The sequence below is a fragment of the Hemitrygon akajei genome, chromosome 6, assembly GCF_048418815.1.
Source record: "Hemitrygon akajei chromosome 6, sHemAka1.3, whole genome shotgun sequence".
NCBI classification, from domain to species: domain Eukaryota; kingdom Metazoa; phylum Chordata; class Chondrichthyes; order Myliobatiformes; family Dasyatidae; genus Hemitrygon; species Hemitrygon akajei.
The window spans coordinates 90,296,625-90,314,158 of record NC_133129.1 but is presented as its reverse complement, the minus strand read 5'-3'; the positions used below and the strand labels follow the sequence as shown (position 1 = coordinate 90,314,158).

Below are 17,534 nucleotides of genomic sequence, written 5' to 3'. Positions count from 1 at the left end.
GTTTAATAAAGAAGTGGTGCAAAAACAGAAATAAAAAAGTGGTGAGGTCGTGTTCCTGGGCTCACTGCCCATTCAGAAATTGGATGACAGAGAGGAAGAAGCTGTTTCTGAATCATTGAGTGTGCGCCTTCAGGCTTCTGTACCTCCTTCCTGATGGTAGCAATGAGAACAAGGCATGACCTAGATGATGGATGCTGCCTTGATGAACGGAACATAGAGTTTTAGGGTGGAATTACCAAACTTAGGGCTAAGGTAATGTGCCAAGATGCCAAGAATGGAAGAACATAAGAATTCTAGAAGTCTCAGAAGTAGGAAAGGAACAAGGCCTTAGAAAACTTGACATGGAAAATTGAAATGTTAAAACTGAGACAAAGTGGAGTGCGCAAGAGGGTTAATGGTGTGACAAGGCTGAGTGTGTTCAGTGTATGCATCTAATATCATATGGTGTGTTGTAATCATAGCACAGTTGGCTAACAAACAGCTAAGAAATATGCTGAGGATAGATCCAGAGGGAATTTCAGAGCCTGTATGGTTCAGCAAAGCACAGGACTAATAGGTGAGACTGGAGCAGCAGTCGGTGACCCAGCCCCTCAAACTTTCCCTGCCATTTAACATAATCATGACTGATCTGACTGAGAACTTCCTCATTCTCTCTTTTATCCCAGTTCCCCATTGCCCCCAATTCCTCAATCCTTAATGTCTTTAAATGATCTAGCCTCCACAATCATCCTGGGTAGAGAGTCACAGAGAGTCATCACCCTCTGCAAGAATTAACATCTATGAATCCGTTTGGATGAGCATTGATTTAGGGTAAAAAGTCTTCCTCTCTCCTGGGGTGAAATTTATCAGCATTTCTCGGTGTGCAATAAGGGAGTATACCACTAGAGGATGCTCTTATATGCAAAACAAACAAACTCAAGCAAATTTGGTGTTTAGCAAATGGGCCCAGAAATCATAAAGCATCAGGTCAGCAGCCCTGTGGGAGCTCCAGACATAACACAGTCAATATACAGTATCTGAGTTTAATAGAGCTTTCCTTCATTAAACATGTCCTCATATGGTTCTGGTTGTACAGCAATAGGAGTGGTGCAAGAGCCATTCTTTCTCTGACCCACTACATTTAGAATCATTCTGTAATTATATCCTTATAAAACAATATAAAAAGTTAATTTGAATCTCTTTGAGATTGTTCAGAACCTTGTGGGTTGCCCTATTATAGAAAAGATGTGGAGGGTTTGGAGAAGGTTCAGAAGAGATTTACCAGGATGCTGCCCTGATAGAGTGGCAGAGCCTGAGGGGAGGCCTGATAGAAATTTTAAAGAAAATGATATGCATAGTTTGTGTGGTCAGCTGGTATTGTTTCCCCAGTATTAAAATGTCTAACACTAGAGGCATTTACAGTGAGAGAGGGGTTAAGTTCAAAGGAAAGTTACAGGGCAAGTATTTTACACAGAATGTTGGGAGCTTTGCATGGACGTGAAGGCAAATACAATAGAGATGTTTAAGAGGCTGTTAGATAAGCATGAGCATTCAGAGAATGGAGGGATTTGGACATTGTGTTGGCAGAAGGAATTAGTTTAGGCTTTTAACTACATTGGCACTACAACATGGGCTGAAGGACTTGTTTCTGTTCTGAATTGTTCTATGACGTTACAAAATGAACCATTTTGATTCATCGACAAGGCTGATGTGGTTCAATGCAGTCATTCACCTTACTCTTTTCCCATACCATTTCTACCAAGCTACTCCTGATGCAGATGTTTCTTAATAAAAACTGCCTTCAGGCCATTAAGGTTTCTGTGAGGGCTAGAAGGGTTAGTAGTTTCCCTCCAGGATATACATGGAACCATGATCCTTTTCTACCCTAGTTTTCCCTATCCCGAATCTATTTGCTTCAGGTTCTTTCTACACTCAATCCCTTCCCCGGTCCTATTCTTATCTTAAGTCAAGAAGTTTTCCTTCAGCACACTGCTACATTATCAGCTGACTAGGTGGTAGCTCCTATTCCCTTCAAGAACTGCTGTGAGGGAGGGTGAGCATCTGATTTAAATGAGGGTTCAGGGATAAAATGCATGACACAGAATTATGTCTTATCTATTATATGCTGATCCTGTGACCTGATTTCAGAATACAGAGAAAATTTACAAGGATATTGCTGGTACTTGAGAACCTGTGTTATAGGGAAAGGTTGAATAGGTAGGACTTGATTGCCTGGAGCATCAGAGAATGAGGGAAAATTTAATAGAAATATACAAAATTATACAGTAAGTAAAATCAGGCTTTTTCCACTGAGTTTGGGTGAGACTATAACTAGAGGTCATTGGTTAAGGGTAAAAGGAGAAATGTTTAAGGAGGACATGAGTGGGAATGTCTTCACTCAGAGGGTGGTGCAAGTGTAGAATAAGCTGCCAGCAGAAGAAGTAGATGTGGGTTCAATTATAACATTTAAGAGAAATTTGGGTAAGTACATGGATGGGAAGGGTGTGGAGGGCAATGGCGTGGGTGCAGAATAACAATTTGGCATGGACTAGATGGAATGAAGATCCTGTTTTCGTGCAGTACTGTTCTATGACTATTTAAAATCAGGCTTTGTCGTTGACGTTCAGACATGATTAATGGGCACTTGACAGGAAACAACAGCGACCTACACCTGTAGACTTACAGTCATTGGGGGGGGGGTCAAACCCCTCATCAGAAGAAAGGCGAGGAGAAAATCAGTAAGGAAGATTACATTTGAATGAAAAATTGAATGACAATTGAGTTTTGCTTTTAATTTTGCTTTTCAAAGTATATTCAAGGAACATTTATTATCAAAGAATGTATAAATACAAACTTTTGTCCTGTCTTAAAATTAGACCTCTAGAATTTTGAAACTGACTTTAATTTATTTAATTTTATAACAGCTAGTTGTAAGAGGCATGAAATGCAAAGCTTTCAGGACAGCGAGCTGCTCCTTACCAGGTTAGTGTCCAGATACCATTGTAATAAATAATGAATTATAATCGCTACACCATTTCAGGTATTAACATTGATGTGAAGTGGTTCCCAGAAAGATTCAGGATCAGCAGTTTGTCTGTTGTGCATGTTTAACACACAAATACTAAGTTTAGCTTCTGAAGTTCGGCTCCATTCATTCATCAAGAACTTTTGTCAAAGTAATAATTATAACCCTCAATGTAGTAAAACACTTGCTGGCTTATTTTCATTTGTGCTCATGTGAAGTATTTATCTCCACATAGTGAGAACATCGAACCCTCTATAAACACTGAACCTTCCATAGAGATGCAGGGAGTTCGGAGAGTAAAGACCAGAGCAAAGGACAAGAAAGTTAACAAATTGTCTCGGAAAAATAAAATTATCATCGATATAAGTAAGCAATAAATGAAGCCTGTATGAATTAAGCAAACAATACATGGTATAGAGATGCTAGAGTACATGGGATGTACAGGGTGTCTTGTGTTTAATAAGCACACAAATGGTTTGTTACATTATAGATAGCGGGGTCAAGGGATATGGGGAGAGGGCAGGAACGGGGTACTGATTGTGTATGATCAGCCATGATCACAGTGAATGGTGGTGCTGGCTAGAAGGGCCAAATGGCCTACTCCTGCGCCTGCTGTCTATTGTCTATTGGAGTTGACAAGAATTGGTTAGGTCTGTTTGAGCATGGTTCTCCACATGATGAGCTTTCCAGTAGATTATGGAGGATAATGAAAAAGATCATTGTGTTTGTCCTGGTTTGTTGGTTAAAGAAATTCAATAATATTTGCAGATTCTTGGGTGGGCCTATAACCAGAGGTCATGGGTTAAAGGTGACAGGTGAAAAGTTTAATAGGACCATGAGGAGAAACCTCTGCTCAGAGAGTCGAGAATGTGTGGAATGAGCTGCTAGCACAGGTGGTGCATGCAAGTTCAATTTCAATGTTTAAACGGTTTGGATAGGTGCATGGATAGTAGGGGTATAGAGGGCTATGGTCTGGGTGCAGGTCAATGAGAGTAGGTAGTTTGGCATGGACTAGTTGGGCTGAAGGACCTGTTTCTGTGCTGTATTCTTCTATGACTCTGTGACTCTTGGATCTTGTTCAAATACTAACAGCTTCTCTATTAGTAGCTACCCTTGTCTCAGCTACAGCCTGTAGGAGAATATTTCTGGCTACAAATTAGCCAGTGCCCCTAATTTCAGTTCATGGTAGACCAACTGATATTTTATTTGAGGTCTTGCCAACAGGACATTCAAGAGCACACAATGCCCTTTTGGGCATGACTGGCCAAACTTGAACAGTGAGGTGGAATGGGAGGCAGGGTTGCTCTGGTATTTCTAGGTTCATGTCATGTTGCCATTATTAGCAAGGCTGGCATTGACTGTCCCTTTCTACTTCCCTTTGAGAAAGTAACTTATCTTAGTCTTCCTGCTTAAAAAAGGTTCAGTAGTTAATTACTGACTGATTCTAGATGTGGAAAGCTGGTGGAAGAGTGGCTGTGGCAACACTCGCACTCATGTACAATCATAGCTGTGTCAGGGTAGTATTAATGAGGAAAAACACCATTAAATTCTTAATTATATTGGCTCAGTACCTGGTGTTCCTAGTAAACTAGTGACCTCCTACCCCATAGGCTTTTTGGAGCCATCTTATTGTAGAAACAACTCAGTAGGTTGTTAGACCACTTTAGAAGGACGGTTTAGAGTCACGTAAAGGTTCAATAAGCCAAAGGGGGCATGTTATTTTTCTAAAATATTTTGGAGCATTTGAAAGTTGATCAGTTACGTGGAATACTCTTACTACTTGTGAGACACGTCACAATATTCCAGTTTATGCATGTCATAAACTGGAATATTATTGAGCTAGGTATATTTTTTGTTTCCAATGATTATTGCAAAAAATACCACCAAAACATTGTTGTTTCAAATATGGGAGAGTTGTTTGTGAGCAGTATTTCTGCAAGGCAGTAGCTCTTTTTAAATTACTCTTTTGCCTTTAGATGAGGCAAGTGAAGCTAAAAAGGAAGGAAGAAAGAATAAACGAAAAGGCCAGCCAAAGAAAATTGTTCCCGACTACACCAGATTCATTGATGATGATGAGGAGACCACATTAGGTGAGCCTGGTATTTTTCCACTTAAGCAATGTAAATATGTGGAGCTTTGGCATTCTTGGATGCTTGTATGTGTGAAGTGCTGTGCATATGCTTGGTGAGGACAGGGTCGGGTTTGGCTGTGTGTATGCAGAGTCAAATAGTATTCTGTTTTCCTAGTTGAATATGGTTTACAAGTGTAAACAACTGATTTCCTTGCAAGCTTATGGCACAAATACTAGGCTATTCAACTTCCTAATCCTGTTGTGCTGTTGAATTAAATCATGACGGATTGTCCTTCTGATTCTTTATCTGGCTTGATTCCAGTCCTTTAATACCCTTACCTAACACCAAAAAGTCCACCAAGCTCAGCTTTGAAAATTTCAATTGACTGAGCCAACTGTGTAGGGGAGAATGAGTTTCAGATTTTCTTGATGACTTGCGGTTCCCTGAGTGCCAGGTATCATCTCCTACACACTTAAGTGATCACAGATGATGTGTGAGCCTCGGATGTGAGTTTCAGCACACTGTTTTAACTGTGGCAATTGTATAGATGAATTCATTTCTATCTCACTTAAAATATAAATTTTTAGCAGAATATTAGATATTAATCAGAAACAGCAATTCTATTGGATTTTTACCTCTTTTAACTCAAGGACATAAGGAGTTGGCAGCATTCCAGTTGATTTGTTTGAAATACTCGACATAATTGGTAGTCAAATCTGGTCCCTCATATCCTCTATGTCATGTAGACCTTTAAGGATACATGAAAGCCTTGAGTCCTGAGAATATAGAAGAGCAACACACATACAAATTGCCCGAGGAACTCAGCAGATCAGACAGTACCTGTGGAGAGGAATGAACAGTAGACATTTCTGGACCGGCTGGAGTTCCAGCATCTGCAGAATCTCTTGTGAATATAGGTGTCTCCAGCTTTACGAAAGTTTGCTTTATGCCACTTCGTTTTTACAAAAGACCTACATTAGTAACCTGTTTTCACATTACAAAGAGGATTTTCGTTTTTAAGAAAATTTTCCCGGTATAAATCAATAGTTCTTCGCTTTACGCCATTTCGGCTTAAGGTTTCATAGGAAAGCTCTATCTTTGTAAAGGGGGGGGCAGATCACTCACTTATTGTGTATCCTAAAGATTGAGATCAATAGATATTTGAAGAATTCAGGCATGTAGGGATCAAATGGGAATGTGGAATTAAAATGGAGGGTTAAGTATTATCTTATTGATTGAGCAGAGGCAAGAAGCTGATTGACCATTTCTCCCTTTATCTCATGTACAACCAGATGTTCTTTTCCACAAAAAAAATCTTTTAAGCTTGTTGACCTGGAATCCAGTGTTGGATATTTTAAAGCAGAAATTGTGAGATAGCCATAAATATTGCCATTCTGTGTGATACTTTATTTTGCTGTACCCGTGTTGACATATGTAATGCAAAGTTGTCACTTTTGTGACACTTCTTTCCAAAGGTAGTTGATCATGTGATACTGCTTGCAAGTGCTTCAGAGTCTAGAGCACCATTAAAGATGTTTGGATGTTTTGTTTAGCTGTTGTCTTCCAGTCTACTGTTGACTTGTTTCTGAAAGTGCTGTAAGTGGGCAATTGAGGGTAATGCAGGTAGTTGTTCTGAGGAATGTTTTTTCATGTCACCAAATCATAACCCGCCATATAGGAAAACACTGAGTTATCTAAGACAGAAGTAATAATAGGCAACAAACAATAGGCCTCCTTTTTCTTTTGAATAATTGAAAATGCTGTTTGAGTTATTGCAGACTTCTGCTTTTATAATCTTTACACTGAGGTACTTCCTTTTATTGAATGAGATTTAAACTGGATGTTAAAGGTCCCATGGTGTTACTTTAGAAAATAGTCCTCATTTTTACAGAGGGATCATGAGGTCCAAACCATGGCTTACCTTCATCGCTAGAGACATAGAGTATAAGAATTAGAAAGTCACAATGCAGTTGTATAAAATTTTGGTTAGGCCGTAAATGAAGCATTGCATACAGTTCTGTTTGCCCCGTTACAGGAAGGATATGGAGTCCATGTAGAGGAGGCTTACCAGGATGCAGCCTGGATTAGAGGGTATAAACTATAAAAAGAGGTTGGACATACTTGGATTGTTTTCTCTGGAAGGGTTAGAGGTTGAGGGAAGACCTGATAGAAGTTTATAAAATTATGAGACATAAAATGCAGACAGCAGAATCTTATTTTTTCCCCCCACAAATTGAAATGTGGAATGCTACAGGCAAAGCTTTGTCAGAAGGAAAAAGTTTAAAGGGGATGTGCGGGGAAAGTTTTTTTTTACACAGAGAATAGTAGATGCCTGTAAAGGACTGCTGGGGTGGACGTGAAAGCAGATTTTCAGCTAGGCACCTGAATATGCAGGGAATAAAGGCATTGGCTCATGTACAAGCAGAAAGGATTAGTTTTAATTTGACATAATTCGCAGCACAGACGTTGCAGGCTGAAGGGCCTGTTCCTTTGTTCTACTGTTCAATGTTCTAAGAACAGGCGAGATATCCCTGGCATCCTAGCCATTTATTCCCCACTCAGCATTACAAAGCAAAACAAGTCATCACATTGCTCTTTGTGAAAACTTGCTGTGCACAAATTTGTTGCTGCAATTCAGAGGTATTTCATTGCTACAACCCTCATGGAATTTCACAAGAAGGTGGAAGTTACCATGGAAATGCAAGCTTTTCTTTTTTATACTCTATGTGACAGAGTAAGACATTATGACATAAAGATGCATCCATCTTTGTTGTCAACAGAAAGAATGTTTATCTACCGTGTACTCTGTGTAATTTTGCTGGCCTGTGCTATAGTGGCATCTGCACCAGACTTCGAGGCTAATGGTCCCGTGTTTGAATCTGGCTGGCTTCTTGCATGCTTTCCATCCATGCCGGGTTGAGTGTTGAGCTAGCAACTTGGCCTCGTAAAAAGGAGGTAAATGCTAAAGAAGTGGCATGGTTGCCACCCTATGCACCACAAAGCATGGAAAGGAACAACAACTTTCTGCTTTGTTAGTTCTTAACTTTCTCCTGATGTGGGACTACCACATGTCACTCTCCCAGTTCAGGACAGGTGAAGTATACTCATTTCTCTTTATGTCCTTTAAGGAATCACTGAGGAATTCAGACTTGTCCTGTTTGGAGAAAGTTCACTATAACAGAGTGGATTGAGATAAACTGTTCACGCACATATCAGGGCATAGAAGTTGAAAATTAATACAAAATTTAAAAGTTCAAAATAAATGTATTATCAAAAGTACATAAATACCACCATATACAACCCCAAGATTCATTTTCTTAATGGGCATACTGTCAGAAACGAGCCACGCTCCCGAATAATGGCTTCAAGACAAATTCAAGGAAACAAAAGTTTATTAACAGTTCTGCAGAGCTGGGCCCCCTCAGAGAAGGGAACCCTGAACCTTACAGGGCAGCAGGTTTTATCCTTCTTCCTTACCACCCCTCCTCCCTGACTCGGGAGGTACACAGTGTTTTCCCATTCCATATTTGGAGTTGTTTTTTTACACGTTTCTGTAAAACAATAGTCCATATCTCAGGACTTCAATGATTCCACAAACAGTTAATTTTGTCAAGGCTTCTGCATTCATAATTAGATCACACTTGTTTACAGACTTTAACCCAGACATAATTAAATCACATTTGTCCTTTGACTTTAACCCGGACCTGTCAGAAACGCACATCTTAATTTTGAATCTTACACATACTCATTAAATTCATAGAATAATAACCATATCAGAATCAATGAAAGATGCCACCAACTTTGGTGTTCGACCAGAGTGCAGAAGACAACAAAATGTGCAAAGGCAAAAGAGAAAGAAATAACAGTAATAAATAAATAAGCTATAAATATTGAGAACATGAGATGAAGAGTCCTTGAAAATGAGTCCATTGGTTGTGGTAACATTTCAATGATGGGCCAAGTGAAGTTGAATGACATTATCTTCTTTTGTTCAAGAGCCTGATTGCTGGGGGGTAATAACTGTTCTGAACCTGGTTGTGTGAGTCCTGAAGCTCCTGTACCTTCTTCATGATGGCAGCAGTGAAAAGAGAGCATGTCCTGGGTGGTGGGGTCTCCGACGATGGATGATAAACTTAAGAACAAGAAGGGTAGAATACCAAACTTCCGGTGCACTAAGGGTACACTCATTAGTAGCACGTTTGAGGTATAATGTGGTGCATTACAGTTACACCTTTAGTTATAGATAAGCTAACTGAAGGGGAAGAGCATGACAGTGGTAGATATTTTGTTGAAAATATGAGAATCATTCAACTATATATTTCTTAGACAGCAGGGCATCAAATCTTTTTCAAGAGAGTATTTGCTTGGCTTCTTCTTTCATTCTCATTTCTGAGAGATGAAGATTAGTTAGTTAAGTGTGTAGGGCAACAGGGTCAAAGATTTCATACCTGATATTGAAATATCTCCATGGTTCTCGTCCCCAGAATTCAGCAACCAGCTCAGCCCCTCCTTCATCGCCACATCCAGGTCAGACACTACCAAAGGGAGCGGGTCCATGGAGCCTTCTCGTGGGGATAATAGCCACGTTATGCCAGCTGGCAACTCCGATCCATGGGCCACAGCGGTGGCCATGAGAGAATACCAGCCAGAGGAAGAGAAGGAGGATGAGAATGTCCAGGATAGTCCAGCACAAAGTACTTCCAGAAGTCTTTCAAGGGGTACTGGGGAGTTTGGCCAGCATAGAAATCCTGTATTTGAGGGCCATCAGTTAGAGGGCGAAGTAGGGGACAACCTTGCTTCCAAATTCTTGGAGATACAGCAGGAAGGTTTTCACATCCTACATGGGGATTTGGTGCAGCTGCAAGAAACCTTGGGAGAAGGGATCAGTGGCTTTTCTCGCAAACTTGCCAAGAGGCTGGTCAGAATATCCAATCAAATGTCAGTTTTAGTAGAGCTCCTGCATAACATTAATACTGCCCTGGTTCCTGGTTCTTCTGATCAGTTTTCAGTCGCATGTCAAACAACCAGTAAGGAGGTTCAAGACCCTTTTACCCACACCACCAAAGAGCAGGTTGGGCCAGAGTTCATCAAGAGCATGGTACCCAGCCCTTCTTTCCAGTCTGAAACACTCAGAAAACGTCGGTTGTCTATGACAAGGAGTGAAGACAAATCTTCAAAAGTAGTTAAAGTGGATGTTTAAGAGTGGACTGTTGGCTGGTGTGCAGCTTATCTGAAATGTTGAAATTAGTGCTCATTGGATGAAATTTGTATAAAGACCAGTTATTTTAACACTTGTTTCTGCTAACTTGATACTTCTATAATTTAGGAAAGGAGAAGATATTTTATTTGGTGAGGTAGTTTGGCCGTGTTGGCTGTCTCGTGTTCATGTTTTGTTCTTTGTTTAAAACCTTCTGGTACCACTTTGTTAAGGCCTCAAAGCTATTTGTTAGTTTTCATAGAATTATAGATGAGAAGGAAATATCTCAGGACAAATGAGGTTAAATTACATAGTTTGTTTACTGTTTAAAACTGTTGGGTTTCTGTTTTCCATTAGAAGCCATTTAAATTTCCCTTTTCACAAGGGATGTCTGGCAGAGGTGTGGAAACTGTAAACTTGGAAGTGCTTAAAAGGGAACCACAAGACTTTGGTATAATGCTCTAATGCACCACCTTATAGAGTTATTATAAAAAATGGTGGAATGAGCTTTACTACGAGCAACATACCTGCTTAGTGACTTCCTGAACCTGGTTAGTCTGTTAGAAGAAATTATTTAGTGAAATTTAATAAAGATAATGAACAAGTGGGCAAATCACCCAAACTGACATGTACAGTTCTGAAGGCTGAAGGTTGATTCCTTGGCAGAAGCCCCAAGACAAACATGTATTTCTTCTGAGCAGTTGATAGGTGTATGGAGTTGGTTTAAGGAGAATGAGGGAAACAAAGAGTAAATGGGATGTAAAATGAGCAAATAAATACCACTTTTTTGTGTTTCCACATGTGAAACAATAAATAACACTGCCTATGCAATCCGTTAGTTTTGTGTTATTTTTCTCGTTACACCATCTGCATGCAAATACAGACAAATCACGTATTCTAATAGAAAATCACATTTCCCTTGATTTAACAATGACCTGGCTTATCGTCTTGTACACTTGAAAACACATTGAGTCTTCAGATAAGCACAGCAAGTTGATGTTCCCCTGGTACCTTAATATATGGACACAATAAAGCATCATGTAAATCAATGTGATTCACAATGGAGAAGGAGAAGAAATGGACTTGGGACAATTGCTGTTATTCACCTCAGAATTACAAAGCACACTTTGAATGAAATCAGTGGCATTTGGGGGATGGTGGAAGGTCCCTTAAAGACACAAAATTAATACAAATGATGAAGTAAGTATACTCTACAAAGGAAAATAAAAATTGGACAGAATAGGTGAAATGACATATGCTGTTGTTTCACAGTTAAAGAAATTATTTTTTTAAGTTATCTGCAGCAAAAACTTTGAATTTAAAGTTGTACATAACTCCGGAACAGTGACTAATTAAAATAAATTTTCATCCCTGTATCCTTTGCTAATTATTATGAATGGGCCAGTGGAGTTGCAGACCCTCACCAGCCACTACTGCCTCAGTGAGAAAGTTATATTCAATTAGGCATGTTACTATCATATCTACTCCTACCAACATAAAATACTGAATACTCATAAGGCAAACAGATGAGAAACATGAATCTTTATAGTATGAGCATGGCCATAGATGCTGCTCACTCTAGACTAAAGTTTTTAAACAACAGTGTATTATTAGTTAGGATTCCAAATAAACTTCCTGCCTTTTTATAAGCAGGTTCCACTCTTTCTGTATTTAAATCACAGGAAAATTCAGCTTGGAGAAGAAAGCTACAACTCATCTAACCTTGATATTAATGTACACTGTAGCACTCTTAGTGCCGCGCACAGGTATCCGGTTTTATATTGAGCACATGTGGTACTTAAAAGCAACAAAGTTCACATTTAGATGTAACTATCCCTTGTTTGAGCCAAGCTGACTCATTGCTGAGGCTGTGGAGGCCAATCATTTGGTATATTTAAGGCAGAGAGAATGATAGATTCTTGATTAGTCAGGGCATGAAGGGATGCAGGGAGAAGCCAGGAGATTGGGCTGAGAGGGATATGGAATAACCATGATTAAATGGCAGAATAGACTCGATGGGCCAAATTCCCTAATTCTGCTGAACTTAGCTTCATTGGTGCTGGTGAAGGGGAAGTTAAAGGTAAGGTTAGATTTGCCAAAGGTGAGGCTGGACCAGTCAGACTGAGACTAATGTGATCTTTCCAGCTACTTATGAGGTTAAACCAGACATTGTGTAGAGTCATAGAGCACTGCAGCACAGAAGCAGGCCCTTTCGTCCATCTAGTTTGTGCCAGCCAGTCTTCTGCCTAGTTACATCTACCTGCCCTGGACCACAGATCTCTCATCATGAACCTATCCAAACTTCTCTTAAATGTTACAATTGACTTGACATCCACCACTTCCCACTGCCAGCTTGTTCCACACTCACACTACCCTCTGAGTGAAGAAGTTCTCCCTCAGATTCCCCTCTGTTGCTTTTAACCTTTCAACCTAAATCTAGTTCTCATAACACCTAGTCAGACCAGAAGCATAACTGGTCTTCATACTTTACTAGCAAGCTGAACTGATCTTCATAGTTACTGCTTAAAGGTGGGACAAATCATCAGTTATTTGTGAGTCTAAAAAGGAACGTATAGTTGCTAGATATGGTTTCACTTTACTGATATATTTAGATGAGTCAGCACCATTGTTGCCAAAACTGTCCTGGCCTTCACTGTTACTGCCAGGCCTGGATGGCCCTTGAATGTTACCAGAAAGGCCATTTGAATGATTGCAGATGAGTCTGTTAGTGTTCACTATTGCTGGTGAGACTGTGCTATTAGTTAGGTGGAGAAACCTTCACTGTTATTAGCAATATTCAACTTTCTTTCATTTTTATTGATAAAGCTGGACGAGTTTTTATTCCTGCCGAATAGCTTGGACTGACAAATGCCAGGATATTTCACATCTTTAAATTACTTTATCACTATATAAAACTATTTTTTACTCTTTTGCATAAGCAATACAACAACTAAAGGCCCACACATTGCAGTGAGAGTTATAACCAATTACTACTGTTACGGGACATACACAAGATGCCGTAGGCTGTTGTTTATAATTTCATGTTTGAACCTCAGACTTAATGTAAAATGCAGGACTGATGAAGGGTCTTGATCCAAAATGTCGACTGTTTAATCTTTTCTATAGGTGCTGCCTGACCTGCTGAATACCTCCAATATTTTGTGTGTGTTGCTTTGGATTTCCAGCATCTGCAGATTTCTCGTGTTTGTGATTTTCCATTTGTTATGGGATCTTTTATGTATGCCTGAATGGACAAAAGGAACATTGTTTAATATTTCCTTCAAGGTTCCACTCATGGTAGTGACCTATTAGCAAAGGTTTTTTATTTATTTGTTGACATACAGCGCGGAGTAGGCCCTTCTGGACCATCGAACAGCGCCACCTGGCAATCCCCAATTTCATCTTAGCCTAATCATAGGACAATTTACAATGACCAATGACCAACCAGTAGGTCTTTGGGAGAAAACTGGAGCACCTTGAAGAAACCTACATGATCACCTGGGAGATTATTTAAACTCCTTACAGGTAGTGGCAGGAATTGAACCTGAGTTGCCTGTACTGTAAAGCATTGTGTGAACCAGTGCACTACTGTGCTCAGGTACCAGAGTCAAATGTAAACCCACAATCTTCTAACTCAGTTACAAAGTGAATCCATTCTTAAGATATTTAGACAAAACACTTTTTAGTTGGAGCAGAACAAGTAGAAATGCAAATGTACACTATTAAGTCAGCATCCTAAATTAAATGCAGCTGATTCAACAGCTGAATGAACTTAATAAAATCTTGAATTAAATAAATTCTGGAGTTTTATTTTTCCTTTTTTATTTTATTTTATTTTCCTCTAATCTCAGGTTTGATAGGCCCCTTCGGAAGGCATTTAAGAGTTAAACGTAGGGTGGGTCCAGAGTCACGTAAAGGCCAGACTAGGTAAGAATGGTAGATTTTCCTCCCCTGAACTACATGGGTGAATCAGATTTTTTAAACACTCGTCAGATAGCTTTTGCAGTTTCCATTTTCCAAGATCTGTTTTTTTGTTTCAAATTCCAGCCTGTGCTGATTTGCCATTTTTCAGTGGGCTGTATATAATTTCATGATTGAATGTCGGACTTACTGTATTATGGTGTTGAACTACCAGTTATGGGTGAAGTAGATTTACCTTCAGCTTTAAGAGTGGAGGCCCAGTAGATAATATTGTTCTATGCAAAATATATGCATCAATCTTGAACCGAAGCATAGTCATCTGCTGGTTATATTGTTGTATTAAATAAAACCCTTAAACAAGGAAAATTTAACTAGATCCTTCCTTGCTTTTTGACTACTGAATTTAATACTGATTTCCTTGCAATGCTGTCCAGGTATGTACAACTCACTGAGTAAAATACTGGCCTTTCAATTCTGAGCCAACATGAAAGAGAGCACAGTGTTTTTGTGCTGTTGCACTGAAATACGCTCGGGCATCAGGAAGGAAATGACCAGGGCAGTTATAAATTCAGAGATCATTTCCTTTTTTTTGGATAGAATGGGCAAATCATATAATTTTAAAATTCATGAAATTAAAATATACTTAAGAAACTAATTTTCTTGAAAATTTAAAGCAAAGTAAGACAATTAATTAATTAATTAATTAGACCCTTTCTTTCATGAAGATTGCCCTAATTGTGTCTGAAAACTAATGCTGAATGAATATAGACTCTGCTCCTTAAAGGGGCAGTGCAATATGAATAAGTCAGAAAATAAAGAAGTAAAGTGAGAAGATTCCCAATATTGCACCAGGGAAAGTCCGTGTGCATTGTTATAACACATTCCTGTTACAATATAGCATAGCAAGTGTTTGTCCTCTTGCTTTAATATGAAATTCATTTAGCTCATGGATACTTATTTTTCATTGCTCCACCATCTATCACTGATCACTTGCTATCAGTTGTACAGGTCTCCCTCTGCTCCCCTTTAGAATGCTCCTTAACCATGCAATGATCCATTACCAAGATTTAGTCACCTTGCTGATGCCCCTTTAAGTTACTCAATATTAAATTTGTTCAGCATAAAGTGCCTTGAAATTTTTATTTTTAAAGGTCCTTTTTAAACTCAAGTTGTTGTTCTGTAGGGGTTATTTTTCCTGCTGCATCCTCCCTCTGAAAGAGTTGGCAGATGGGCAAATTTTTTTAAGGCCTTTGCAAAATTTGTGAACTGAATTGACCTCTGATTTCCTTGCCCTTTTACCTCTGCTGACCTTCGCTCTTCTGCAATTACCTAATGACTGGAATGCTGGCCTTACTGTGGGGATAGTGATAATCCTCTGGTTTACCACAATATCCTCTGTTAATGGTGTCTCAGCTTAAATAATAGCAGTGGCTGTTTCTAATTTAGTTACTGCTGCCATAAAAATACTTGGATATATATAAAAATACTATTTATGAAGTGCAGACTTAAGATTGCTGCGTGTGGACTTTCTTCACTCTGGGCCAGCCAGTTGTTTACTGAAGGTACCTCCGCTGATTCAGTGTTCTTTGTTTCCTTCCAGATAATTATGTTGCTTGGGTTCAATGCAGCAGGAAGGTATGTGGGAAGTGGAGAAGGCTGAAAGACAATGTGGATCCAGCGACTCTGCCACAGGACTGGATCTGCAGTCAGAATCCAGGTACTAAAAAATCTTTCCATCGTAAACATGGTGATATTATTGTCCTTATTGGCTGGTCTTTCACAGCAGGGACCATCAAATTGTAAATCATTGCTGAAAGAATGCTTAATTATTATCACTGGAAGTGTATGCAAAAAGCATTGGGGCATTTTCTTTTGTTAAAGGCTGTTGTTCATTGTGTTTAGTCAACCATAAGACCATAGGAGCAGAATTAGGACATTCGGTTTATTGAGTTTGCTCCTGCATTCCAGCATGGATGATTTATTATCCTTCTCAACTCCATTCTCCAGCCTTTTCCCCGTAACCTTCGATGCCTTACTACTCAAGAACCTATTGTTCATTTGTTATGTGCTGTGTCATATGTTGTGGGAGATCATGCTCTTTCCATGACTGTGATTGTTCTTTGCAAATTTTTCTACAGAAGTGGTTCGCTATTGCCTTCTTTCAGGCAGTGTGTTTACAAGATGGGTGACCCCACTCATATCAATACTCTTAAGTGATTGGCTGCCTGGTGTCAGTGGTTGCATAACCAAGACACCAATTGCTAATATGACTATCTGATCCCGTGGCTTCACATGACCCTGATTGGGGGGCTAAGCAGGTGCCATACCTTGCCCAAGGATGACCTGCAAGCTAGCAGAGGTAAGGAGTGCCTTATACCTCCTTTGGTAGAGACATTTCTCCACCCCGACACCCAAAGAATGTATCAGCTCTCTGCTTTAAATATACCCAAATAATTTGGCCTTCACAGCCCTCTGTGGCAACGAATTCCGCAGATTCACCAGTGTCTGGTTAAAGAAATTACTCTTCATCTCTGTTCTAAAGGGACGTCCTTCCATACTGACACTGTGTCCTCTGGTCCTAGACCCTCCTCCCACTACAGGAAACATCCTTTCCACATCCAGTCTATCTAGGCCACGAGGACAAAATGAAAAACTAGATATTTGAGATTTTCGCCTGGAAGCTATCCCTCCGAGGTAGGAAATTATAGGTTAAAACCAATATTTAGTCAGTGGGCATAACAGGACCAATGACCAGTAAAAGATCATTTGGCCTGTTGTGCTTTTGTCAGCTGTCTGTGGAAAGTTCCCCCAGTGAGTTCTTTTCAAACCCACTTTTAAATTCCAACACCATTTTAGGGAGTCCATTCCAGACCATTGGAATTGAGTAAAGAGAAGATGCAAAAGACTGCAAGTGCTGGAAATCTGGAGCTACACACAAAGGGCTGGAGGAACTCAATGGGTCAGGCAGCATCTGTGGAGGGAAATAAACAATTCAATTCAAATTTAATTGTCATTCAACCATACAGGAATAAAACCAACTGGGACAGCGTTACTCTGGGACCAAACACAGTACCAATAGTCACACACAGCACAAAGTGCACACGCATACACACACATACACCCCCCCCCCCGTGCACAAAGCACACATAGCACATACAAAATGACAAGCACATCCAGGTATCCGTAAGATACAGCCATGCAATAAAGAAGTCCAGACTCAAGCCATGAATGCTGCAGAAATTTGCAGTTGAGCACAATACAGCTTGTTTTCTGCCATGCGAACACTGGTAGGGGGCAGCACCAATTTCAGCCTAGACATTGCACTATACTGCCCCCTGTG

At 39.7% G+C, this 17,534-nt stretch overlaps 1 protein-coding gene across 6 annotated transcripts in view; it reads left to right on the top strand.

Annotated features, from left to right (window-relative positions):
- LOC140729248 (zinc finger CW-type PWWP domain protein 1-like) overlaps window positions 1-17,534 on the top strand; it is a 215,769-nt gene that overhangs the window by 66,562 nt on the left and 131,673 nt on the right. For 4 of the 6 annotated variants that reach the window (XM_073048812.1, XM_073048809.1, XM_073048810.1 and 1 more), the window contains 4 exons: window positions 2,904-2,961; window positions 3,240-3,370; window positions 4,981-5,094; window positions 15,795-15,911. In XM_073048812.1, coding sequence (XP_072904913.1) covers window positions 2,904-2,961; window positions 3,240-3,370; window positions 4,981-5,094; window positions 15,795-15,911 — 420 coding nt within the window. The remainder of the gene's footprint in view (window positions 1-2,903; window positions 2,962-3,239; window positions 3,371-4,980; window positions 5,095-15,794; window positions 15,912-17,534) is intronic. The other 2 variants (XM_073048813.1, XM_073048811.1) reach the window with 1 other exon arrangement.